The sequence below is a fragment of the Neurospora crassa genome, linkage group IV, assembly GCF_000182925.2.
Source record: "Neurospora crassa OR74A linkage group IV, whole genome shotgun sequence".
NCBI classification, from domain to species: Eukaryota; Fungi; Ascomycota; class Sordariomycetes; order Sordariales; family Sordariaceae; genus Neurospora; species Neurospora crassa.
The window spans coordinates 4,917,476-4,942,569 of record NC_026504.1 but is presented as its reverse complement, the minus strand read 5'-3'; the positions used below and the strand labels follow the sequence as shown (position 1 = coordinate 4,942,569).

At 52.9% G+C, this 25,094-nt stretch overlaps 7 protein-coding genes across 7 annotated transcripts; 2 read left to right on the top strand and 5 right to left on the bottom strand.

Annotated features, from left to right (window-relative positions):
- NCU07022 (sorbitol dehydrogenase) lies at nt 1-1,505 on the bottom strand (the record flags this gene model as incomplete). The annotated part of the gene is made up of 3 exons (XM_957068.1): nt 1-835; nt 888-1,258; nt 1,398-1,505. The coding sequence occupies 3 exons, from the start codon at nt 1,503-1,505 to the stop codon at nt 1-3; spliced, it is 1,314 nt and encodes a 437-aa protein (XP_962161.1).
- A 3,394-nt stretch (nt 1,506-4,899) lies between these two features.
- NCU07021 (peptide chain release factor 3) lies at nt 4,900-8,143 on the bottom strand. Its single transcript, XM_957067.3, has 3 exons — nt 7,651-8,143; nt 7,537-7,597; nt 4,900-7,474 (listed from the first exon to the last, which is right to left on the bottom strand). The coding sequence occupies exons 1-3, from the start codon at nt 7,849-7,851 to the stop codon at nt 5,178-5,180; spliced, it is 2,559 nt and encodes an 852-aa protein (XP_962160.3). The 5' UTR covers nt 7,852-8,143; the 3' UTR covers nt 4,900-5,177.
- Nucleotides 8,144-8,355: 212 nt separating this feature from the next.
- Nucleotides 8,356-11,223, top strand: NCU07020 (vacuolar protein sorting-associated protein vps17). Its single transcript, XM_957066.3, has 3 exons — nt 8,356-9,274; nt 9,333-9,786; nt 9,863-11,223. The coding sequence occupies exons 1-3, from the start codon at nt 8,663-8,665 to the stop codon at nt 10,783-10,785; spliced, it is 1,989 nt and encodes a 662-aa protein (XP_962159.3). The 5' UTR covers nt 8,356-8,662; the 3' UTR covers nt 10,786-11,223.
- Nucleotides 11,224-11,885: 662 nt separating this feature from the next.
- csn-6 (COP9 signalosome-6) lies at nt 11,886-14,292 on the bottom strand. The gene is made up of 2 exons (XM_956747.2): nt 13,721-14,292; nt 11,886-13,643 (listed from the first exon to the last, which is right to left on the bottom strand). The coding sequence occupies exons 1-2, from the start codon at nt 13,989-13,991 to the stop codon at nt 12,421-12,423; spliced, it is 1,494 nt and encodes a 497-aa protein (XP_961840.1). The 5' UTR covers nt 13,992-14,292; the 3' UTR covers nt 11,886-12,420.
- A 339-nt stretch (nt 14,293-14,631) lies between these two features.
- Nucleotides 14,632-19,503, bottom strand: hda-4 (histone deacetylase-4). Its single transcript, XM_956746.3, has one exon. The coding sequence runs from the start codon at nt 18,741-18,743 to the stop codon at nt 15,105-15,107; it is 3,639 nt and encodes a 1,212-aa protein (XP_961839.3). The 5' UTR covers nt 18,744-19,503; the 3' UTR covers nt 14,632-15,104.
- Nucleotides 19,504-20,735: 1,232 nt separating this feature from the next.
- On the top strand, nt 20,736-22,430 carry NCU07017 (hypothetical protein). The gene is made up of 3 exons (XM_956745.2): nt 20,736-21,335; nt 21,405-21,728; nt 21,834-22,430. Exons 1-3 carry the CDS (start codon nt 21,008-21,010, stop codon nt 22,172-22,174), a joined length of 993 nt encoding a protein of 330 aa, XP_961838.2. The 5' UTR covers nt 20,736-21,007; the 3' UTR covers nt 22,175-22,430.
- Nucleotides 22,413-24,695, bottom strand: NCU07016 (hypothetical protein). Its single transcript, XM_956744.3, has one exon. The coding sequence runs from the start codon at nt 24,105-24,107 to the stop codon at nt 23,103-23,105; it is 1,005 nt and encodes a 334-aa protein (XP_961837.1). The 5' UTR covers nt 24,108-24,695; the 3' UTR covers nt 22,413-23,102.
- Between the last annotated feature and the right edge of the window lie 399 nt (nt 24,696-25,094).

Below are 25,094 nucleotides of genomic sequence, written 5' to 3'. Positions count from 1 at the left end.
CTAAGCCTCGATAACAACCTTGAGCACCAAGTTTCCCTCGTTATCCATCGTCCGACTAGCCAGTTCAAACGCTCCCTTGGCGTTCTCCAGCCCCTTAAACCGGTGGGTAACCATGTCATCCAAGCTCGGGAGAGTGAACCCAGCACCAGATCCTTTCTGGTTACAAAGCATTCGAATACCGGTAGCATACGTGTTTGCATAGCGAAAGACGCCGAGAATGTCAATTTCTCTCAGATGGGCAACCGACAACGGCAGCGTCTGGATTGGCGTACCCATGCCGACCATAATGACTTTACCCCCTGGCCGGGTTGCGTACAGAGCTGTGTGCATGCACACTTCCTTGCCGGTGCACTCAAAGGTGACGTCGACGCCAATGTCTTCATCATCGCGGTCAAGGACAGGGTTTTGGGTTTGAGTTAGCACGTCGGCGGCAAGAGCTTTGGCGGAGTCAAGCGAACTGCGAAAAGAAAGGGTGCTGGGTGGTGTGGCGATGCCATCTGATGGGGTGGATGAGCCGGAGCTGCTGTTGCTGTTGCTGTTGGGGAACATTGAGGAGCTGCTGGAAGAGATGTGGTGTGATCGGGGAACGAGGTAGCCGTGAGTTGCGAAGCCTTTGAAGATGGCGTGATCAACGCGGCCTTGGTCGACATCGGTAATCGTCACCTGTGTGCAACCTGCCTGACGTGCCATAGCTGCGGTGAGTAGCCCGACCGTGCCGGCCCCGAGTACCAAAGCCGTAGAGCCGGGAGCGGGACTTGCTCGGTTGACAGCATGTATACCAACAGAAAGAGGCTCAAGAAGAGCTGCAGCATCAAAGGAAATATGATCAGGGAGTCTACAAAGTTGTTAGCATTGTGTTGATACCTATAAATCCTGGATGAGCTTACATGTGACACCAGATAGCAGGGTGGTTGATCCTCTCTTGGAGGGTACCTTGGTAGTGAGGAACTGACTTGGCACTACTCCTGAATCTCATCTTTTTGCAAAGATTATAACGGCCTTTGCGGCAGATGGTGCATTGACCGCAGGCCACACCAACTTCAAGCGCTACCCTGTCACCAAGGCTAAAGCCCGAGACCTGGGGCCCTATGGCAACGACAACGCCCGAGGACTCATGACCAAGAGAGAGAGGCATACAGGCGCAAAGGTCGCCATTCGCAAACTTCTTGTAGTATGAGACATCGGAGCCGCAAATTCCTGTCGTCTTGACAGCAACCTGAAGCTCACCAAGCTCAGGTTCTTCGATGGTTCGTCTTTCCTACATTCACAATGCCCGTGTCAGATCTTTGTGTCACAGAGAACCGAAGGAGCGTTGTAGGGTGACACAGGGCTTGATACCTCACTTTCTTGTGTAACTCTCCCCTCTCCATCCAGAAACAAGGGGATGGAAAACTTACCAATCGCAGGTCCCGTGGGCCATGTAAGACAGACGCATTAATGGATGAAGCCGTAGACAGGGCGGGTAGGTGCATCGGTGTGTGCTCACATCCTGCAGAGGGAGCCATATTGGGCTAGATGGCAAGGGAAGCGTGGGAGGGGAGTGGGATGAAGAGATGTGATGGTATGGCTTGGTTTGATGAGGCTCAAGGAATAGATCGGCGTGTAGTTCAAGAGAGTCGGAGTAATAGGTGTCCAAGTGACATGGGGCTGGGATATATCAGGAGCTCACTTGAAGGGTGGAAGGAACTGCTTGGCCTTCACCAAAATCTTTGAGTATATCAGCCGGACGGAAAGGAGAACAAAAGGGAAAGCGAAGACTTGAAGATGGATGGCTAGGTGGAGTCGATTGAAGCGGGCGAAAGTGGGAAGGAAGATAGTTGGCAAGGTTCGAGATGGTTGAAGCCAGAAACAAAGGCTTACTACCTGGAAAAATGTAACAAGGGTTTGGTGATGGTACCATTGCTGGTGATGGTCAAGGGAAAGACCAGAACTCACGAAACACCCCTCATCCACAAGTATATCAATCCCTTATACCAACATTGAACGCGACATATGAAATGTTTCTCTTCAGTAACGTGCCTCAGTATCCTATTTTCACGGTTCACTTAGGATTAATGCCATCCAGGATCCAAAATGCATGGATTCGTGACAGCCACAGAGTAGGATACCATGAACCTGCGTCTGGACAGCAACGGTTTCTTTGCACAGACTCCAACAAGCTCACCAGTAAGATATCTGACGGTTATCTCCCGACGTCTAGAAAAATATCGTAGACATGCGCCCCACAGTAGTCCAACACGCTCTAATCTCGGAAAGGCATGCAAGGAGACCAGCAGCTGCACAACTTTGCGCAGGAAGCTATCGTCTATGCTGCTTGACGTCCAAAGGGCAACGTTGATGTAACAGCTCTTCCGAGACCGGAGAAGAGCATGGACTCAAAGCACATGTGTATGGATGTAGTGGCACAAGCAATGGCCCACACTTGACATGCCGAGGTAGAATACTTACATACAGAGCTAGGTACAAGGTGTTGTACACATGGCTGTGCCAGTATGTCTATACGGGCCGGACGGGTTGGCTTCCGCGGCCCATGTGGAGAGTTTGACTATTCCATGGCCCGTGTTGCAGGTATAGGTGTCAGGTAGCAGCAGAGGATACCATACCATGGTCTCATTGGGATGGCGAGCAACCGATGCCGTTGAGCCAAGATATTGGCAAGGACCGTGACGTGGTAGCGCATATATCACCTACAGAGCGCGGTACGGTCAACATTTGTGTGATTTAATGAAGAAGAATACACGAAATGCCGCAGTGTCTTGGAGGACTGGGTGGTGTTGTGTAGTGATGATGGTGGTGTTCGTGGCTGATCCGGAATCTATCCGCTGCTCCACGATTGACTCGCGTGAAGAGTGGTGTGCTATTTGGTAGTTGGACATGGTCTTTTTGTCATCGAGATCGAGGATCGTGGAGTACGGAGAATGGGAAGAGAAGAAGAGAAAAATGCGGGATGGAAGGGTGACACAACTTTTGAATTGAGTGAAAAGTTGATGGAAAGAGGAAAAGGAAGAGAAGGAGGGACAGCTGCTTCTCGGAGAGGTGTCCAAGTTGACCAATGAGCGTCCGAACGGTGTACTCCAAGTCCCGTCTGTGTCATGACGACTGACTGGTTGGGAAGAACATCTTTCTTCCACTGTTGCATCTTTCCTTCCCAGGCAGTTGGTCCTTATCACTCTCAAAGGAGACGCAATTTTGTGCAGTTTTGCAACTTATTGACCGAGTGACGGGCTGGATTTAGTAGGTAGTCAGCTTGCTCAACGTAGGACATTTGTCCTTTGAGCGATGTTCAAACAGACAATGGCAGATAGCGAAATGCTACTCTCCATGGCCCTACTGCGGCGGGTGAGGCGCCCGAATAATCCCTCCTATTACGGCAACTGTTGGAACGGCAGTCAGATGCAATCATGCATCATATTGCTTAAACGAGGCCGATCCCGCTGTCTTGCGAGAGATAACGCCTCTGCCCTGGGGGAAGCACAAGGGAAGCCGGCGGAAGTAGCCATCGACTCCCCGAAAAGAAACGGACAGCATCGATCCTCGCACAACATCATACATCCGGATATCTTATTCCCGAGCGTCGAGGTTTCATGGATCACTGGACTTCACATACATGCTCTCAATCTGCCCCATCGTCCAAGCCGTTCGACCCACGTGTCGGCAACTTTTAATATCACCCGCAGAGACATGCTATCATACACGGCTCAGTCCCTCACTCCTCTAGATTGGCATATTGTTTCAAACTGTCAGGTACTAGATTCCCTACTTTATCTGCCGAGGTATAGGATAACACCAGTCTCCCTCGTTTCGACCACGGGTAGTGCCTATGTGGCATCTCCATTTCCAGCTTCAAGTTTGACATCATGTTGGAAGTCCGTGCCCTGGGCCGTCCATTCACTGGCCTTGCCTATTCACTGGCACTCCCTTCCAGGTATTTAGGCTGCCCTGGTTTCCGTTTTCCCTCTTCCGTTAGACAACTCCAGAATCAAGCCTTTTTCGTTGTCGCTTTTCCAGCCTCCAACACATCATCTCTGGCCAGCCGCGGACAAGCACGAGGTGCTGCCGTGGTTCCTATCAGGACACGGCCAACCTCCCGTGGTTCTGGCCAAATATGGTCGTCCATCCATTGCGCCCAGTCGAAGTGGGATATAGTATAGGCCATCTGAATAGCAACGACTTCATGCTGCGTTATCTCATTCCCGCTTCCCTTATCAAGATGCCACTTCACTCAAAAACCGGAAGCAACTAAACCGCCTCGGATAACACCACCGTTAAACCAGACTTGAAATTTTCTTCTGCCTATCGGATCATGACATGTTTGCAGCAGCAGCCACGTTCGTATCCTCATCATCTACATCGATATGATCCAAGCCCGGTGAGTACCTTTTCCCCTAATTATCGAGACCAGGAATTGGTCTTTTTCGACGGGATCAATCAATTTCTGCTGCTTTGTCTGCATGTATACCCGCGGATGGGCGGATGGCGGACGGCGGCTCGCCCAACAAATCAACCGCCCGTGATTGAATTGTGTTTCAATGACATTCACAACTCAACCAAACTGTTATTACAAACCTCCTTTGACTTTAGTTGTATGGCGCATAACACAGCAGCACATGGCAAGCTGTCATGTTGTAGCATTGGAAGCACCCTCGAATCAGTACCTACAAACGCTTCTCGAGTGAAAAGGGAACAAAGCTGCGCGATAAGTGTGGAGGAGGTAGGTGTTTGTGATTATGGTTGGCACATACTTTAGGTTAGGAAAACCGTATGGTTTCGTGAAAACCAGAACTCAGCTTCTGTGGAGTTTGGCAGGTTCAAGGAGCCTTGAAGTATTGCTCTTTTTTTTTTTTTTTTTTTTTTCTTTTCTTTTTTTTCTTTTCCCTTCTTCTTCTTCTTCTTCTTCTTCCAAAATTAGGGCCCTTCCCAAGAGTAATATGAGATGGACAAAAAGGCCAAATGATAAACGTTCTTGACGAATGGAGGCCAAAGTTCGGATTTGGAGCTCCGGAGATAGGTAAACTCTGTCATGCTCACGATATTGTTGATTGTTCATGAATGTTTCCAAGGCAAGGAGGAATGACACCAAGCAAGAATCGAACCACACTAGAGCGACAGAGCGGCAGACTTGTTTACCATGAACATCAATCAATATCGTACATATATCGCCATCATCTACAATCAACTCAACCAATCATCTTCTCCCTCGGCCCCGTCACCAGCTCAAACTCGCCCGGATCCAACTGCAACGAGTGCCTACCGCCCGTCATGCTCCTCAGCTGGCTATCGTACTTCATCATATCCTTCAGCGGTGCCTTGCCCACAATCTCCAGCATGCGCACCACGCTCTTCTTGGGGTCTCGCAAGCTCTGCACGCTCTCGTACGGATCGGGCGGGACGTACACCCTGCTCAGATCGATGCCTCCGCCCTCACTGATGAACGCCGCGTCCGCCTCACTCTCCTCGGGCCTCCTCACCTCGAGCACCGCGCCGCCGCGCGCCGAGACGAGGTCGTGCTGGATCGCGTGCGACGCTTCCTCGGGGCAGTGGATCGTCACGTTGGTGAAGGGCTCAAGGATGCCCATGGCCGAGTTGGCGTGCGCCTCCTTTAGACAGGCGCGCACGGCCTGGAGCGCCGCGTTGGTGATGTGCCCGCCAGTCGTCATGTTACCGAAAAAGTCGGTCTCGGGATCAAACGTGATGGTAACGTGGGTCTTGCGCACAGGACAGTTGCGGCGCGGCCCGCGCGAAAGCCCGGCGATGACGCCGTTGAGGAGCTGCTGACGGACGAGCTCGGCGTCAAAGGGTAAGGAATCGTGGTCTTCAGTTCCTTCGGGAAGGGGGATCGCAATGTGGATGATGTTGCCGTCGCGCTCGACGCAGGACTCGAGAATGGAGTCGTGGCGGTGGTGGTCCTCGACGGGGACCAAGGTCGCGGTGCAAGCGGCTTTGCCGTTCTCGCCGCGCATGGGCCGGTCGAAGACGGCGCGGTGCGGTGGGACGGGAGAGAGGAGGCATTCCGAGTACTCGACTTCGATGTCGCCCCAGATGGCGGTGTCGCGGTCGATCTTGTAGTGCGTCAGGAGACGGTGTTGGGCGATCTCGAGGTGGAGGAGACCCATGCCGGAGAGGATCAGCTGGTCCGTCTTTTCGTCCTTGCTCCAGCGGATACTGGGGTCTTCGCGCGAGAGCTTGCTGAGGGCTTCTTCGATCTTCTCGCTGGCGGTCTTGGTGTAGGGCTCGATGGAGATGAAGGCCACCGCGGGAGGAGTGTCGAGGGTTTTGATGTGGACGGCTCTGAACTGCTCGGGAGCCTTGGGGTTGTGGCTGCCGGGGAAGGTGAGTAGGGTGTCACCGGTGCGAGCTTGTTTCAAGCCGGTGAGAGCGCCAATCTGGCCGGTACTGAGGTGCTGGATGTCTTGGTAATCTTTGGCAGAGACGTGAAGAAGCGCTTGAGCTTTCTCAAACGCATTCATGTTGCTGTTGTAGAGGTGATTGCTGCGGTTGAGAGCGCCGTGATAAACCCGGACGAAACTCATCATACCGCGGCGGGGATCGTCAACGACTTTGAAGACGTGACCGATGGTTGTGATGGGTGACTGGTGGTTAGCCTGATGGCCATGGTTCTTCTTCTTCTTGTCTTGCAGAGTAAGGAGCTTGGATAGCGGCATTGCCTTCTTGCCTTGAATGACCTCCACTTCTGGTCTATCGAGAGGGCTGGGTAAGTAGTCAATGACACCATCAAGCAATGGCTGCACACCAATGTTCTTGAGAGAAGCGCCGGCAAAGATGGGGGAGAACTTTGCCTCTCCATCCATAATCAGCTTTCGAATGGCTTTCTTGATGGAGGAAGTAGGCACATCCTTTTCGAGCTCGAGGAACTCCTCCATGACGGCATCATCGTGTTCAGAGAGTGTCTCAATGAGACTGAGACGGGCTTTGTCCATTTCGGCACGAAGAGTCGGGTTCTCCTTGCCAATGGTCTCCTCGCTCACAAGTGACATTTGGCCCGTGCTGGAGAACTTCATGCCGATGAGGTTGATGATGTCGATGACACCAACAAACTCATCCTTGTTCCACCACGGAATTTGGCAAATCAGAGGATAAGTTCTGAGTCGCGAAGCCACCTCGAGGCATGATCTCTTGAAGGAGGCACCGTCGCGGTCGAGCTTGTTGACAAAGATCAGTCTCGGGATCTTTGATAGTTGGGCAGACTCCCAGACTCGCTCGGTATGGGTTTCAACCCCCTTGACAGCGTCAAGGATGCAGACAGCACCGTCAAGAATCGGCAAGCAACGGTCGACCTCGTAGCGAAAGTCCTGATGGCCTGGCGTATCGATCAAATTAATGCTCTTTGGTTGTTGGCCGGGAGCCAAACTCTGCTGTGGAGGCCAGAGAAAGGTAACGGCAGCGGACTGGATGGTGATGCCCCGCTCACGCTCCATAGGAAGGAAGTCGGTCATGGTGTTGCCATCCTGAACATCTGCAAGGGGTGTAAGTGACATGCTCACTGCGTCGACAACAAGCACGAGCTGGCTAGCTTACTTCCAAGGTGTCTGGACAAGCCACTGTAATAGAGCATTCGCTCAGTTGTTGTGGTTTTGCCCTGGGAATTGGGTTAGAACGCAGAGCTCTTCCTTCAAGAAGTAAAGGACTTACGGCATCGACATGGGCAATGATGCCAATGTTGCGGATTGCCTCGACCCTTGCATCGTGAGCAGGGTCGGCGTAGAACCTCTTGAAGTGAGGAAAACGGGTGGCAGCAAGAGGAGAAGTTGACTTTACCACGGTGGGTAGGCTTAAAGGAAGAAAGGCGCGGTGCCCATGACGGCATCCACGAAGGGGTGCTGCCAAAAGCATGGCACTAGACTAATAACCCAGACCGAATGGGTTGGGTTTTTGGTGTAAAAGGGGAGATAAACATTGAAGAGAAGCGACCAATCCCGGTTGCAATCACACCTCACCACACGGAGCAGGTACTTCAAGTTGTACGTTGAGGGAAAACAAAGGACCCGGCAAGAACCCACTTGGTTCGAGCTTTCACAGTAAAACTATCTCTCTAGGATAGACTTGTTCATCACTCAACAAGAAAAACAGCTTGATTCAATAAGCCCAAGATGTCAGAAGAGAGTGAGTGAGGGTTGGTGGTGGTGATGGTGGTGGTGGTGGTGGTGGTGGTGGTGGGGAGCTGCCCTCAGAAGCTTCAACGAGGTCGCTCACTGCCAGCTGTCCAAGCTTGAAACTCGAGCTGTCAAGAGCTGCTCACCAGCTGCGGGCTAGAACCTCTCGCCGAACATGTGGATCCCAACAGAAACCCCACTTCCTTCTTGCTGATGGAGACCTACGATGGAGATGCCAATCATCCACTGAAGGAAGCCCAAACACCAGGAACAGCTGCCCTCCAGTGCCAGTGACAAAAGGGATTAGGTAGCCCCAGTCTTTCCAGTCGTGCCTGTACACTTGGTAGACGTACACTACATACCTAAGGTACACTCAGCGGCCTCACCAAAAGCAACGTCATCCCGACCGACCGCCCACGCCGTCGACCGTCCCCTCTCCTCTCCTCTCCTGCCTCTTCCTCCTCTCGACCACCTCTCCTTTCAGGACATCGTCTGTCCCGGCCGTGATTCCCCCGAACCAAATCGAACAAGGTTGGACAGCGAGATACATCATGGACTATAGCGCATCGATAAACGACACCGAGCACGCTGCCGGCAGCTCTCCTTGGGGCAACTCCCCTAGCTCGTCGCCACGGCCAACCCGCTCGACCTTCGCCTCAACTATCATCCCCGATGACTATGTGCCCCCGACTCCGAACAATGGCCTCGATGACGAGGGCGGCTTTGGCGCCGGGGACAATGGATTCCGCCGACATGATAGCACCGACGCGCCCGAGGCTCAGTCAGGCGCCCTATTCTCCGACCAGCTTCCCTCAGGCCAACCCCAGCAGGAGGGTCAGGCCGATGACAGCCATGGCGAAGCCCACCCGCAGTCTCAGACAGAATCGCATCACGAGCCGCAAAACGAGAACGGACAGCATCAGCAACCGCAAGAACAACAACATCATGCCCAGTACCCGCCCCATCAGCAGCAGCAGCAGCAACAGCCACAACAATATCAACAATATCAGCAGCAGCCGCCACCCCAGCAACAGCCATACTCACCACATCAGCAAGTACAGCAGCAATTCCGAAGACCGCAACCGCAGTTCAAGTTACAGGCTAAGATTACTGGACTTGAACGTACCGGCCGCAAGGATCCTATTCTCAGATTTGATGTTCACGTACTGATAGCCTCTCTTCTGTGCCCACGGCCAGTGCGCCTGCTAACCTGAGTGATAGACGAACCTACCCAGTTTCCGTACCACGCAGTACCGCGATGTTCGCCGTCTACACTCCGAGTTCATCAAGCTCGCTGAGCACCTCATATCCGCGAACCCCGAGGCCATTGTACCTGCTGTGCCGCCAGCGCTCACTTCTGCCGGTGCCGGAACCGACGAAGACGAGGCGCGCGTCAAGGCACTGATGCAGCGCTGGTTCAACTATGTCTGCAGCAACGAGGTCTTGATGAGGGATGACGAGATGGTCCTCTTCACCGAGAGTGATTTCGGCTACAGTCCTATGGTCAAGAAGAAGCAACCTGCGACTGGTGTGCGCCGCAAGATCCTGAAGCAGTTTGCTCCTCCACCCGATGATACGCCCGAGTTGCAGGAGGCGCGCCCTATTGTCAAGTTGTTCTACCTAGGTGCCATGGATGCTGGACACAAGGTCGATAAACTTGTCAAGACTCGTAGAGGTAGAGCTTCTTCTTCCATAACCTTACCCAAAATACTTTTTTCACAGCAGTTGCTAACATTTTGTCCCTCTTCCAGGTCTTGGGTTAGTCGAAGCCGACTACGGCATCAAGCTCTCAAGCATGCACATCCAAGAGCCGCATCCCGGTCTTTCGAACGCCTACCGCAAGCTAGGCAAAGTCCTCCAGACCGTCGGTGATCTACACGCCGCCCAGGCGACCGCCGAGGCCACCACCATCGGCGATCCCTTCCAGTACCACTCCAGCGACGCCTTCATCGTCAAGGAAACCCTCACCAACCGGCAGATTCTCATGCGCGAGCTGCTCCAAGCCCAAGAGCTCACCCGTAGCAAGCTCCACGCCGCCGACCGACTGAAATCCTCGTCCAACGTACGCCGCGAGCGCGTCGACGAGGCCATCGCCGCCCTTCGCGACGCCCAGGAGGCCGAATCGACCCTCCAGCACAAGACCACCCGCGTCACCCAGAACCTGGTGCACGAGCGCCGCAAGTGGTTCGCCCGCACCGCCGGCGACATGCGCCTGTCCATCCGCGAGTACGTGCTCCGCCAGATCGAGGCCGAGCGCCGCACCCTGGCCCTACTCGAGAGCGTCCGGCCCGACATCCGCGCCATCGACTCCAGCGGCGGCCTGTCCCGCCTCGGCCGCGAGTCGCACCCCACCGTCCGGCGCGCCAGCCTGGCGGCCAGTCAGGGCCCCAAGGGCGACGCATGGAGCGGCGTCCCGCGCGCGAGACTCGGCGAGGCCGGCTCGGTCAGCGGCGCTAGGAGCATATCCGGTAGCTTCATGGCCGGTAGCGTGCTGGGCGTTGGCGCTGGCGGGGGCGTGGAAGGGGAGGAAGCTGGCGGCGAGGACGCCGAGAGGCCAGGCAGCGGCGGCGCGAGGGGTGCCGTGGGCGGCTTGGTGGGTCTGCCTGAGGAGGACGATGAGGATAGAGTGGATGCCAGGAACGCAGCCAGTCGGTTGGCCACGAGTACATTTTGAATCGCAACAGTCACCCCGGCGCGGACTGCTAGACTCAGTGGTAGTGGTAGGGACGCTTCGGGGGGACTGCTGGGATATCAACAAGAGAACAATGCTAGGAGTCGGAGCGGGAGTAGTAGTACAGCAGGTGGGAGCTTGAAAGGCGGGAAAGCAGCTGCGGTAGTCGGCGGAGGGGATGAGAATGGGCGGGCGAGGAGGAAGAGGACTGGGTCGGTGGGTTATCAGAGATTATTACTGGGGTCGGGGAGAGGATGAGGATGAGGTGGACAACGATGGTGAAAGGTTATCAGTATTTTCTAATGCAATGCGGGTGTAAATTATATTGATGTTGGGCGATCGGCAAGTTTTCTCAAGGGAAGAAGATGGAGACGGGGGGAGAGTATTTTTATCAGTTAGGACATGTAGTGAATGATGATGACGATGATGGTGATGAACGGCATGAGCTACACACACGTGAAGTTTGGGTTGAAGTGAAGTGAAGTGAAGTGAGTTACAATGACTATAACGTCGTTGGGGGGTGAGGAGAATATTTACGGGCAAGATATAAACCAGACGGTATAAAAGTTTGGGTTCATATTACCGCCCCTGTTCGACTATATATACCTCTAGTCTCTCTGACGGTCTACCTTCCATTAACAAGTATCATCATTTCTATTTTATTTCTCTCATGTTGCGTCCTTCCGTCGCATGCTTCTTCATGTTTGTAATTGTTCCTTTGCTTTTCGAAAGCCTTGTCGTTTATTAACTAGTTAGCTGCCCTCACCTTCTAGCATCCATTCCCCTTCACTCCCCCTTTTTTGGGGGGTTTTTTTTTTCGTCTTATTTTCATCCTTCCATCTTCTTATAAAAAAAAAGTGCTTACTAGGACAACAATCAAAGGCACTCACTCATAACAGCCGATAGGCTTATAGTAATAGTATAGTATAGTATAGTATAGTATAGTAATAGTATAGTATAACATGGTTATGGTATGGTTATGGTATGGTTATGGTATGGTTATGGTATGGTTATGGTATGGTTATGGTATGGTTATGGTATGGTTATGGTATGGTTATGGTATGGTTATGGTATGGTTATGGCATGGTTATAGTATAGTAATGGTATAGTTATGGTATGGTTATAGTATGGTTATGGTTATGGTTATGCATGTACTTTCGATTATCCGAGTTTCTCAACGAAGTGCTAATTGCTGCTTTGATCTGAGCCGATCGTTCGTCGCCAGCCTCTTTCCCTAGTACACAGCCCCTGCTCATCTATTGTATTTGTTTTGTTCTGTCATCGTCGTCGTCATGCATCATCATAAAAAATACCCCATCCGGCAGCATCTACCTGAAGGGTTATCCACACCAGGTCCAGGTCGAAAAAATAAAAATGGATCGTGAACTCGCTCCCTCCTGCTTGCAAGCGCATCCCAGCTAGACTACCATAGTAATGACGCCCATGATTTTGTTTTCAAGGCATCGTAGGGCAGGTCATGATGTACTGTAGCTTTCGAACTCCGGCACATTGAAACATCCCTGGCTACAGTATCAAACGTAGCAACTGAAACGGCAAATTCCAGTGGCTGGCAAAGCCAACGATCATTTGATAAGTTCAAAGTCTTTCGTATTGAACAGCATCCTAGCGCGAAAACCCCTAGTGATCGAACCTAGCCAAATCACCAGCAGGACCTGAACCACCAGAACCAGAAGCAGAACCCTCGCCAACCAAGCCGGCGTGCTCTCTCATCATGCTGCTGCCGCCGCCGCCGCCCGGGTATGGGTGGTGGGGATTGAATCGTTCTCCGCCGCCGTGTGAAGCCTGTTCGCGCCGCTTGCTATTCTTGGCTGTCTCGACCACGTGGAACTTCTTGCCCACTTCCTTCATGTCTTTGACGCTGCTCATCAGGTCGGCAATCAGCTCGACGAGCTTGACGTCGTTGGTTTCCTTGAGCAGCTCCTTTTCTAACGCGCCGAGATCCGTGTCCCTCTCTCCTTGTCCTTGTCCTTGCCCTGAAGTCGAGTTGGACATGACTAGCTGGACGTTGGTCACCAGCGCTTGGATCTGGCGAAGAATTTTGTTCGAGGGAACCGTGTACTGGGGCTGGTCTAAGCCCTCTGTTTGCTGCTGCTGCTGCTGCTGCTGCTGTTGTTGGGAGGAGGCGTCTCCGCTGGAAAGGTAATCGGGGGGTAGGCGTTGGAGGTAGGAGATGACGGTGTCGAGTCGCTTCTTCATCATCTGCACGGCATTGTACTTGGCTTGGAGAGCCGACATGTAATCTAGTTCGGCCTTGGTGAGGTTGGCGTCTCTGTTTTTATCTGTTGCGGTTCCTTTGGCGGCGCTACTTGTTGTGGGTGCTTCTGCCGCAGCATCATCTGAGCTCACGGCGCGTCGTTTGCTGCCCTTGTTTGTGTCGACAACTTTCTTCATGAGAGGCTTGTCGGAGCCCTCGTCCTCGGTGGCTGTTATGTTGGTTGCGGTAGTGGTAACGTTCGCACTGCCACCTTCCCGCACGAATTCCAAGGCGATCATCTCGGCTTCACCCGTTTCTGTGGTGTAGGGAAGTTCCCGGAACTTGATGGATCTTGAGGGCTCGGCTGTGACATCCTTCATCTCTCTATCTTCGCCTTCCACTTCCACAGTGCTGGCCTCGGTGCCATCGACAATCTCCAGGTTGCTCTCGTATATCGTCAAAGGTAGGGGATCGCCGGCCACGGGGTTCAGGATTTCGTGGATGTGAAAGCCCAGAAGCACGGCGGACTCGTTTTGTGAGTAAAAGTAGCTGTGTATTGGGAGATGGGCGTCGGTAGGACCACTCTTGGGCACTAAGGTGTACCATCCGACAAAGTCGAGGGCACGATCCTTGTGGACGGCTTTCACTGTCGAGGGAGAATCTGCGTGTCAGTGGTACTGCCTTGGAGCTGCGCACAAGTGTTGTTATAGGAGGGCAACTGACTTTGGTCCAGGCGAGCCGTAAACCACTCCGAATCAACCTTGTAGTTCTGTCCAGTGTGTTCGGTCTTGACCGAGAAGCTGTGCTCGATGGTGATCTGGCGGCCATTTTGCTGGCCGATGAGGGCACCTACGATAGCGCCCTTGTAGCCGCGTAGGTAGCTGCGTGTGATGTAGTCGGAAATCTCAAGGATGGGCAGCGGGTGTAGAGCTACTTGTAGACTGCTGTCTGACTTTAGGGTCGACATCAACGGGTTGACCGTAGCGGCGGCCATGGTTTCGGTCTTTTGGTTGTGAACTCGTTTGCGACGCCCGGTTGTGTTGTTTGTGGTGGTAGGTGATGGCCGAGTTGATGGATGGTTGACGGCGGGGTAAATGAGAAAGAGATCGGCTGTTTGTTAAATGGCTGTCGTCAACCTGGACTGGAAATTGTATAAGCGTCGGTGAAAGTCGCCGTTGTTCTCGCTCGCTATCGGGATGCTCGTCAATGAGGTGTGTTCTTCAGAAGATGTTGTTTTGTTGTAGAAACATCCCGGTAGAGGTGTAGGTCAGTTCCAGTGTCATCGCTGTCGAGTGAGTCCCCGCCATGGATGAACCGAACCCGAACCGTCTGAGCTGCGGGAGCCTGGGTCGTACAGTGTGTCAACCAACCTGAAGTACTACAGTGGTACTTGTCGTCATTCAAAACACTGTGCTAGGCTGAAAACTTGGGCCCGTGCACCCCTAGCTTTAGACCTCCATTGTTTACTATGTATCTTTCCATGACAACAACCTAAAGACTTCACTTGTAGCAACGTCAAAAATGGCTTCCCTAGAGGTACTCAAGCTGAGAAAAGTCACAAATAAGTTTTGTTCCATAACGCATGGCGCATCAAGTCAAATTGAGGCAAGCAAAGACAAATAGGACCTGGGGTTGAGGAGATGGGATTCAAGCTCATCGGATATGCTTGAAATGTTTATTTTCGTTTCTAATTCCTAACGCATAGCGGACAAAAAGCTGCCAAATAACAAGACAAGACATTAAACATTTCAAACATGCAAGTTTCCAAACACTATCCTAGCAGGGTAGGGAAGGAGAACAAGCCAGAGAAGACTGCTTACAGAGCACCTACTGTCTGCCGGCTCAAAGATAGAAGGATACAAGCAAAAATGCATCGATCGCATTGCTCCAAACACCGTCAGAAAAGAACACAACAGCACCCAAACTTTCGCGCCGCAAGTAACTTAATACCTACCTCCTGGGGTAGATTCCCGAACCAGACAGCACAGAGTTTAAACATTATCAAACTGTGTACGTACAGCGTACAGAGAACGCAAACACCATGTGTCTTTTTCATGTTAGTAAGCAAGCACATCCCTCCACCCCCTCTCTTCTTTCAGACATCGAATCAATTCCTCTCTGGCGTCTCCACAACCTCTTCCTTCTCTTCCTGCTTCTGTCCAGCAAAGATCACACTTGGCAATGAAGCAGGCGTAGACGGCGCCGGAGACTGCTGCAATGGCTCCGTCTTCTGGGGCGAAAAGGGAATGGCTGAGGTGGCAGTAAACACGGGCACGTCCTTTCTGTTCATAGCTTGTCCGGGACTAGTTGGTGTCTGTGCTGGTACAGAGGCCTGGTGCTTGCCAGCAGGAGGCTGGTACTGTATGAAGTTTTCCAAGGGAGTGGAAGACTCTTGAAGAGGCCTCAACGGTAGAGGGAATGAAGTACGACTAGGCATGGGCGTGGATGCAAGAGCGGGTATTTCGAAATCTTCCATGTCGATGTCACCATCCCCGTCTTGGAGGTGATGGTGCCCAAAAAGCTCCGGATACTTGTCCGTGGCGTCCATGTCTTCGGAGGAGGAAAATGAGTTCCGACCTTGTGAGTTGGGAGTGTAGAACTGCGTGGATGGCGCGGGAGAGGTGGTGTTGCTTTCGGTGGGAGATTGGACTGTGGCAACGGGTGTCTGCGTAGGCTGTTGTTGACGAAGTTTGTTTTCCTGTAGGTTGGATGTAACGACAGAAATCGCACCGGCGTTTTCTTTCGCAGCACGCTCCCGCTCGCGAGCCTCTTTCTGGGCTTGTGTGATAAGAGTAATCTTAACCTTCTTCATCCCGCCGGTCACTGTATCTACGCCGTCGCCATTGCTACCAGTTGATGGCTGATCGTTAAGGGAAGCCGAAGCTGGTGATACTAGGGATGCGTTGGAGCTCCTTGCTGATTCGATGGTTGAAGTTGAAATCTGCCTCTGTGTCCTCGGTGCTTGCAGAACATTCTTGCTCTTTGCTGGCCCCCGCGTCTTATTGACCACAAGAGGGTTCCCCTGCGGTCTGACACTCATTGAAGACTCGGGCCTGATGCTCATGGATGTTTCCGGTCTTCCATCATCTTCCGCATTTGTGGCTGAGTATCTGTGGCTTGGAGGAGACGAGTCAAGGCTGTCTGGGACGATGGTCGAAGCAGCACTAAGGCGTCGACTACGTGTAGCACGAGCGCCTCCTCGGGGCACACCAGTCTTTCCTGCGGACACAGCGTCCACTCGGTCTTCGTCTGTGTCCTCCTCCTTGATAGGCACTGCTTGCTTGGCCTTACGCTCCCTTAAGGCCATCCTTGTAGAGGGCCGATCCGACGAGTTTGCAGTGCCAGCATCGGACGCCGAAGTATTCGCCTGGGCTAACTGGCGCTCCCGACGAGCCTTGGTGGCCTCAGCATTAAGATCTGTGTGAGTACAGCTATCCGTTTGGCGGTCGCGCGGAATAAGAAGCTTGCTCAGTTCGCAAGCAGCAATAGCCCACGGAACCTCTGGAGCAGGGGGCATCGGTATTCTCGCCGGCATTGGTGACATCGGCCTGTTGGCTGCCATGAGTGCGTGCTGATGGAGTCCGGACATACTTCTCCGTGGCGCTACAGACCGTGCCGTAGAGGCCTGTGTAGGTGAACAGTAGGTAGGAGTCGCAACGTTCCGAGGGGGCTTTGGTGGTTCGGGTGGGGGGGTCAACAGTGTGGTTTCCAAATGTTCAAGCGCAGCAGCAGACCACCACGAAGGGTTGTACTGATCATGAGCTTTGCCATTTCCAGTAGAACCAGCTCCAGCAAGGCCGCAAACGTGACTCATGATGCCAGAGCAAAGCGCCCGATCACTATATCCTCCCTCCAGTACGCTGACGATTCGGCCCTCTACAGCCGTATCCACTTCTGCTGCAATCCGTACTACATCTCGGGTTAATCGAGCATAGAACTCTGTGGGGACGTTGACTTCGTGTCTCTGCATTCCAGCGCCCTCCCATTCGCTGGCATCGAAACCAGCAGAAAGAAAGATGGCTGCCTTGGCGTTTTGGCCTGCTGCTCGCAAGCGCTCCGCCTGTGTGACAAGGTAGCTGCGCGCCTTCTCAAGCAAGACGGTGTACTTGGACTCGTAGAGTGCCCAGAAATCCTCTTCTGTCTCCCAGGGCTGTAGGTGCACATTCCACACATTCTGTCCATGAGCGTTGTCGATGCATACACTCGCGTTCATAACTTTTTCGTCGTCGCCGGTCTCGCAAGGATACGAGTTGATATCGTGAAGGCTGAAGTACCCAATGGAGGTCTTCTTCCACATCGCTGCGTTCTTTGCAGCCTTTACGCCTCTTGAGTTGTGCTGCCAAGCAATTTGCTGGGAGCCATCACCGTGGTGGAGGTCAAAGTCGATAATGGCGGCATGGGTCAAGCCATGGCTCAGAATTGCGTGCATAATGCCCACATGAACGTTGTTAACCCAACAAAAGCCCGAAGGATACGAGGCGGAGCAGTGGTGGCCAGGCGGGCGAATAGCTACAAAAGCCCTTTTCGGACCCTCAGGCTTAAACACCGCATCGACGGCCTCACAGACACCGCCGAGAGCTCCTTCCATAGCATCTAGTGATTCTGCACACAGATAGAGGTCACCTTCATGGAACTTTGGAGGCTCTTCCGCATCAGGTCCACGATCCATATCCGGACGTTGAAGTTCTTTGCCATTCGTCGCCAGCTTCGCTTCAGCGGTATCGCACATGATCTTGAGTTCCTCCATCCATTTCGTGCCATGTACGTTGGTTACTGTCGGAGATGTGATGGCCAGTCGTCGAGTCGTCTTTTGTATGAGAAAAGGTACCGAAGGGAGGTTGCTGGGATGCTGATCCGGATGAATCGGGAACGAACCGTCTTGGTGTCGCTCGCCCAGACGTACATAGGCGGCCGACACTCCCAAGACGCTGGCCTTAATCCTCTCGGGTCGTTCGACGATGGTGCTCAGGCTTGCCTTGGATGTCCGGGGTCGAGAATAGCGATGTCCATAGCATGCATCGTTCAGAATAACAATGGTCTCGGCCGACAGCTTTGGATCATGTCCGTGATGAATCTCAAGTTCGGCCTTGAAGTGGTCACTCGCGATGGATTGCGGGGTGGGCGGCACTTTGAACTCGGACGTATCAGGAGACATGTCGTTCAAAGGTGACTTCTTGGCGGCGGACGGTGTGAGGTTGACTGAACTGGATCGACGAAGTCCATGGCCATTGCTGTTGTGGGCGACCTGGATCGAGTTCATGGAGGCTTTGCGGCGAAGTGCGGGAGTTTGAGAGCGAGACGGTGGCCCGCCGTAGGATACGTTCCGCATGGCGCTACCGGGACGGGAGGGCGTCCCGCTTGGCGATCCAGCAGTCGAAGTAGAGAACTGGGGGCGAAGGGGACTGATTGCAGGTGGCGGGTGGTTGGCAGACCGAGGACTCTTCCTAGGCGAAGGAGACTGTGAAGTGACGGAGGACGGGGACGCGAGAGAAATGGAGAGGTGGTTCAAGGACTGTGTTAAATCCCCGTCCGCATTGTTCTTATCCAGTTGCCCTTTGCTCGCCGTTCGTGACAGCCGTCTTTGTTGCAGATTTGACGCTGAGGTTGGAGTTGTATGGACATCTGATCCAGCACCTGCTGGCACACCGGAAACTCTCCTGGGATTAGTGGCGGAAGACCGGGAGGATGCCACGGACGCGGAGGATGATGGCCTGTTGTGAAACGCGGCGGAGGAGGACGACGGCATTGTCACTGTGGTCACGGTACCGGCGTTTATCAGGAGGGGTCGGTTGGTGCCTGGCTCTGGATGGGAGGAAGGAGTTCGGATGAAAGCTGCTTCCTGCGATGCACAAGGACGGCCCTGCCTCAAGTAAGGAACCTGCAGTCCGGATACTGTGCCTCCGTCGTGAGAATGGGATTAATCAACAACCGACACAAAGGGGTAAACGGAACTAAAGAGTTGTGAACTGGGGGTCACAGTGATGGAACGCCAAGGCAGAACTCAGTAAACAAAAACAGGAGGGTTCCAACGAGAGAAAGGGCTCTATCGATTCGTTTGTTGCTATCGCAGAATGATGTTGAAAATGGCAGAAGAAGAAAGAAAAGGAGATAAGGAGAGATACAAGACAGCCGTCCAATTCGACGACAATCCGCGGCAAAGACGACTCAGAGACACGCTCATCTCAGATCATTTGTGCCGGAAGAGATGGAGGGAGTCATCGGGACGCCGGGGACCTTTGGTGGTCCAGAGCTTCGGGTTCTTGAGAGATGAACTGGGGCGAGCGTAATCTCCCATCTCATCTCGGCCTTTGGGGTCCTGGGTCCCTGAGTGATGAGCCTCGCTCGCCTCGCTTCTCCCGTCCTCCTTGTTGGTCTGGGCGTCGGGCAAGTTGGGGGAGTACTATGTAGTGTAAGTGGCGCGTCACGCGCGTTGGACGTCATAGGGGACTCGGAGCTGAAGCTGAAGGGGTCAATTTGATGAGCGGGATGATAAAGTGCTTGCAGCCTCAAGTGGAAGCAAGCAGCTCCGCTCCTGAGCTTACTTCAGTTGTAGCTCCAGCTCTCTTTTGCTCCAACAGCACGTGATGAGCAGATAAGATAAGTGTATGTACCATATTGTATGATGCCTGGAGGTGCCTGCCCGGTGACTGAGCCATCACTGCAGTGCACGGTGGACTGCAACTCACTGCCCTGTGCCGGGCCCCTGCTTGGCGCTTTTGCACAATTCATTCAGTTCCATATGCCGCTTGCCGCGCGCTTGTTGTTCAAGTGTGGATGCCCTCATGCTCTCTTTTGAACTTGGTGTAGTGCAACACCAGACCTCATTCCTCCCATGATAGGTATTTGTTTCTCTCTCGGGTCAGACAAGATGGCCCATCCGTTAGCAGTTTGTTTCCTCACATGGTCTGTCCCTTCGCAATCCATTCCGAAACGGGCCGGGCCGTTCAACAAAAGACACTGTCATCATCATCCGAAAGCTTGAGCAGTCAACAGCACAATGGAGCCACGGCAGCATGCAGAATCCATTCGTCCTTGTTTGCCGTCAACTGGCCTGCATTTGCTGACTGACGATGGGAGATGACAGCCGGAAGGCCTTCAGCCTCGTCCAGATAACTCAAGCGAGCACACTTGGCTTTACATTGATTGTGGATTATTATATACAAATGTATCAGCTTGGTTACTTTAGTGGTGTTCTTCGTTGTATAGAGTTGGCTTTTTGTCCCCTGTTTAAGCCAAGTCGGCCGGTCATCCGAATACACACTCAACAGCCAACACGAGTGTGACGGTCTAGGTGATTCAGCCCCAGTTCCGTCCGCTGTGGTGCATACGAGCTGCCACTTGGGCAACATTGCATGACAGCCAAACAACATGTCAGCCAGGGCCTTCTTCCCCTTTTAGAGACCTTTGCGAGCTCACAACTGAAGTGTCTCGTACACTTTTACCATTGAAACCACCAACAAAAGGCGGACCATGTGTGTAGTAGTGCTTGAGTGATGCCAGAAGTTGTCTTCATTTACGCAGTCACAACTCTCTACAGAAATGTGTCTCAAAGCTGGTTATTTTCTTTTTTTTCTTCCCCATGGGAGCATGGATCAGCTTTCTCTTTACACTAGTCAACCCGGATCTCCCAGGGAAAAAAAGTCTCACTTCATCGACCCAGCCCCAGGTCTTATTTGTTCTCGATCCCTGCCTAACGGCTTCACACTCCCGCATTAGCTTAGCGCCACATCAATAGTCTAGCCATCTCTGGCCGATCCCAGGGTCCTGGATCCCGACTTAGGTAGCATGGCTCAGTCGCCATGTTGGTCTGATACCTCAAAGTGATTCAGCCCTGTCGTTACATTCAGCAAAGGCAGTAAGCGCTAGAGGAACAATATCGAAAGTTATATCACCGCCATGACCCCGTCGTCTTTCTTCTCTGTGGTGTCTTCTCGGTTCCTGTCGTGTTATCCCAGAATCTTCTTCCCGCGGTGACACAACCCTAAGCCAAAAGAAACGATATCCTGAACAATGGCTCCCAAGTACCTTTCGTCTCTCTTCCTGGCCGGTAGTGCCACGGCCGCGGCCGGCTTTCAGTTCCACGGCCATCTCAACGCCCTTGCGGCGGCGAACAACGCCGTCAACGCGGCCGCGACAACGGATGTCGGTTACCAAGCCTGTACCTCCGTCAGCTCCCTGGTGCTGTCCTGTTCCGCTGCCGGATCCCTCGCCGACAACATCCCCGAGGCGTCCCAGGCGGCATGTGTCTGCTGCCAGGGTCAGTCAGAACTGGACCTGCAGTACTCGAACTGTGCCGCTTACATTAACACTGCGCTCCAAAACCCATCCTTGGGTTCGGGTATGAAATCTTTCTCTCCCTCTTCTCACAAACTAGTAAAAGTACCCTATACTAACATCTCGTGCTCAGTGTACGGCGCCGTCTACACCTTCTGCGCCGAATACTCATGCGGAGCCGCAGCCGCACCATCAACAACAACATCGCAGCCGTCCACCACCGTCGCCTTCATCACCACCAGCCGTGCTGCCACCATCACATCCGCGGCCTCGGTGGTGCCCGCAGCTTGCGCTTCCGTGGTCTCCATCGCCAGCCGCTGCGCTAACGGCGACAGTGAGGACGAGATCCTCTCTTGCCTATGCCACGACACGTCAGGCAAGACCAACACCCAAGTTGAAGAATGGGCCAGCAGCTGTCTCCCCTGGGCACGGTCAAACTCCCCGCAAGATGTCACTGGTACGTAACCTAACCTAACCCCACCAATGTTGTAAACCACCCACACATACCCTACCCTATTGCGATGACTAACACAATTTTTTTTTTCTTTTGCCATGGTTGTAGTGATCCAGGCACTCGAATCCGTTTGCACTGCCGGCGCCGGCGCTGTCTCCTCCCTCTCCGGCCAAGCCTCCACGAGCACTAGCGACGACGACGATGGCGGCTTTACCGTGACTACTAACCGCCCTGCCTTTGGATTGCCTACCGCCGGCGGCACTGCTGCCAGCGATCCAGCTGCGTCGACTGCCACGCAGACGAGGGTCGTGGAGACGGAGGCGCCGGCTGTTACGTCGAGCACGTCGAGTGCGGCGGCGGGAGTTATGGTTCAGCAGCCGCTGGGAGGGGTGGCTGCCTGGGTTGTGAATGGGTTGGTTGCGGTTGCTGGGTGGTTTGTTGTGCTTTGAAAAGGGGGGGTCGTTGGTTTGGTTAATGGGGTTCAAAGATTCGGCCAGATAAAAAGCGCCATGTGAATAATGATAATGAGGTTTTGGAATGGTTGGATGGAGTTGGGTGGTCATATGATGTTTAGTTGGGATGATTAACTCTTTTCACTGGACTTTTGTCAAGCGAGTCCGGCGTCAAATCAGTTCGAATAACAAAGATGAGTCAAACGTGATACTCAACCAATATGTCACATGACAACAGGAGATGTGTGGTGTGCTACTACTTACTGGGCGTAATGAACTCAAAGTATCTTCTGACCTGAGATCCCGTTTGATAACCAGGGCGCAAATATCCGGACACGACGACGATCTGCTTTTAGACAATAGACAGTCAAGACAAAAAGAATCTGGTTCGAAAGTAAGTGCAAACAAGAGAGGGAAATGCAAAGAACGCGCTCACACTATTTTCAGGCCCAGTCAAAGGACAAAATACAATGGGATGAGATAAAAGGCGGATTTGTACGTAGGTACCGTACCGTACGGGCCGTATGGGTGATGGTGTGAGGATGGTTGAGTAAAAGAAAAAGATAATCATGGCAAATGAATACTCCTTTCCCCGCTGCATGTGATAAATCCCGAGGTTTTGCGGCCCCATGAGACTAGCAGTTGAATCATAATCGATTCCAGTGAACCTCATGTATAAAGTCGGATGTTAGTCCTTTCTTGGTTTGACACCTCTCACTCGGTGTTGACCTGTGCAGTTTGGAGTGTCCGTCAAGAACTTGTATGTAATCAACCATTGAAATGCATTGTGGTTATTGACCAGACGCCCAAGATGAGGAAAAGAGAAATCCTGAAAAACCGCTTTTGCTCATTACCCATAGTCATATACCATTCATAACGCATTACTCCCCCCCTTCCTTCTTCTTCTCACTCGTAAAACCCAAGTTCATACACAAGCCACAAACGACGACGTATGACTCTGCCACGGGGCATGATGGCTAGGATGATGGTGGTGAACCTTAGTCTTCGGTATCAAAGCCAGGTCATCACCGCCGTGCCCACCTGATGCATGATTTAAGCAGCAATCAAGACGTGGTTGCTGGGCCCTATGATCGTCACTCCTCCCTCCACTGCCACTGTCCTCAAACCGAGTCGTAACCCCCACCCCAACCTCATGGGAGAATGAAGCGCTGACGTTCTCCATCAACCGCGTAATTTCTTCCTTGCTTTCGGTGGGGTCAATGAATTCGATTTGATCCTCGTCGTCGTCCCCGTCTTCCACTCCTTCTATTACCCTGTCGTCACCCGTGGAGATGGTCATTGTTGCCGCGGCGGTGGTGGTAGTCGATGATGTGGTAGTGGTGGTATTATCCAAAATCAAAAACGCCCTCTCCAACCTCGGAAAGCTCCTGATCAGGCAAAACTTGCTATACGTCTCCCACGGCCTCCTGATCTCCGGTCGGACATGATCGATGGCCAGATTCTTCACCAGCTCCGTGGTGTTGAGGACGTACTGATCAAAATCGCGTGCCGTCTCGCTGTAGCCCATGGACATGATCCTCCTCGTCCTTTCCTTTTCTCGCTCGCCGCGTCCTGCTTTCCCTTTCTGGTGATGATGATGGAAGTCCCCTTCCTCTTCGTAGTACCGCGGTATGTAGAGGATGTCTAGGTCTGGCGCAAAGTAGATGGATCCGGACGGGTGGGTGCGTGTGCCAAAGGCTTTGGCGTAGATGCGCGAGAGCGCTTCGTGGCGGGATTCTCGGCAGACGGAGAGGATGACGGGCGGCTTGGAGGGGGTGAAACACCGGTCTTGGGAGGGGCAGTAGTGAATTTCGAGGACGCGAGGGTGGCAGGAGGCTTGCCAGATGGCGAGACGGAGCTCAGTAGGGAGGAGAGGGAAGAGGGTAAAGGTCTTTGGGGCGGTGGAAGTGGTGGGAGTGATTTCGTCCATGGCGATTTTTGTAACTCAGGTTGGATATGAGGTTTATTTGTCTGTTACAAGACTTGTTTTATTGCATCACTGAGGAGTGTGGTATGACGAAGCTTGTGGAAGTGATGATGAGTATTAGAGGATAGAGAGACGAGAATTCGAAGATAGAAAGAAGAAAGAGGGGAGACGGGAGGTTATAATAAGAATACAATAGAACCGCGTCAACCCAAGGAAGATATGACGAGCACGGGACTCGAGACCAACCCTGAGTTAACAACACACCATCGAAACAAAACCGTTTGGGTTCTAGAATAAGGTTTAGTGGGGATTGAAGCCGGTGCATTCTCGCCAATACCCTTAGTGCTTGGAGTCAATGGATATCGCCAGGGTTGGGCATGAAGGCAGCCTTGGCCGGAGTGATGAAGGAGCGAGCAATGAGACGGGCAGTCCGAGCCTAGTAGACAGCAATGGGTGTTTGGCTATTATAGACCGTCGCGATTAAACGAGTTGAGGCCCTGCGCTGTGACGGTCTGGGAGTCTGGACGGCCCAACAACTAATGGAATGCCCGGACCGTCGTCATTGGCACAATAACTTCCTTTGATGACCCGAAGTCCATGTGTAAACGAGGAACAGAAAGGGTAACGCGCCGCACGGATCAGCGATAAAACACATCATCGCCGCCCAGTGCTGGTCAACTGGCCAACCCAGACTTTCAGGGAAGATCTCCCGACTTTGGGCATGATGATCTTTGTCTTTATCCAGACGTTGGCTGGTATGAAATGACAACATAGGACAAGGTACTTAACTCGGTTTATTGGGGTGAAGATATCCTGGGCTGCCGTGCGTCCCCGTCGCTACACTACAATGCAACCGTGACAGAGGAAAAGACAGTTAGTTCCATTGCCGTGGATAGGGGAATTGCATCTTTGCGTCGAGTCTAGCGCACACACGGCAATGTGAGGTGAATTGCCATGTCCGCTGGGGAAAAATCAGCAAAAAGTCGGAAT

What these genes read in the sequence shown, in the direction of transcription:
- hda-4 (XM_956746.3), bottom strand. Translation starts at nt 18,743, where the DNA reads ATGCCGTCGTCCTCCTCCGCCGCGTTTCACAACAGGCCATCATCCTCC.
- NCU07016 (XM_956744.3), bottom strand. Translation starts at nt 24,107, where the DNA reads ATGGACGAAATCACTCCCACCACTTCCACCGCCCCAAAGACCTTTACC.
- NCU07021 (XM_957067.3), bottom strand. Translation starts at nt 7,851, where the DNA reads ATGCTTTTGGCAGCACCCCTTCGTGGATGCCGTCATGGGCACCGCGCC. An exon ending in TCATTGCCCATGTCGATGCC is followed by an intron (nt 7,598 to 7,650) that starts GTAAGTCCTTTA and finishes CCCAATTCCCAG; the next exon opens with GGCAAAACCACAACAACTGA. An exon ending in CTTGTCCAGACACCTTGGAA is followed by an intron (nt 7,475 to 7,536) that starts GTAAGCTAGCCA and finishes CACCCCTTGCAG; the next exon opens with ATGTTCAGGATGGCAACACC.
- NCU07020 (XM_957066.3), top strand. Translation starts at nt 8,663, where the DNA reads ATGGACTATAGCGCATCGATAAACGACACCGAGCACGCTGCCGGCAGC. An exon ending in TTCTCAGATTTGATGTTCAC is followed by an intron (nt 9,275 to 9,332) that starts GTACTGATAGCC and finishes CCTGAGTGATAG; the next exon opens with ACGAACCTACCCAGTTTCCG. An exon ending in ACTTGTCAAGACTCGTAGAG is followed by an intron (nt 9,787 to 9,862) that starts GTAGAGCTTCTT and finishes TCCCTCTTCCAG; the next exon opens with GTCTTGGGTTAGTCGAAGCC.
- csn-6 (XM_956747.2), bottom strand. Translation starts at nt 13,991, where the DNA reads ATGGCCGCCGCTACGGTCAACCCGTTGATGTCGACCCTAAAGTCAGAC. An exon ending in TACGGCTCGCCTGGACCAAA is followed by an intron (nt 13,644 to 13,720) that starts GTCAGTTGCCCT and finishes CTCCCTCGACAG; the next exon opens with TGAAAGCCGTCCACAAGGAT.
- NCU07017 (XM_956745.2), top strand. Translation starts at nt 21,008, where the DNA reads ATGGCTCCCAAGTACCTTTCGTCTCTCTTCCTGGCCGGTAGTGCCACG. An exon ending in AAACCCATCCTTGGGTTCGG is followed by an intron (nt 21,336 to 21,404) that starts GTATGAAATCTT and finishes TCTCGTGCTCAG; the next exon opens with TGTACGGCGCCGTCTACACC. An exon ending in CTCCCCGCAAGATGTCACTG is followed by an intron (nt 21,729 to 21,833) that starts GTACGTAACCTA and finishes CCATGGTTGTAG; the next exon opens with TGATCCAGGCACTCGAATCC.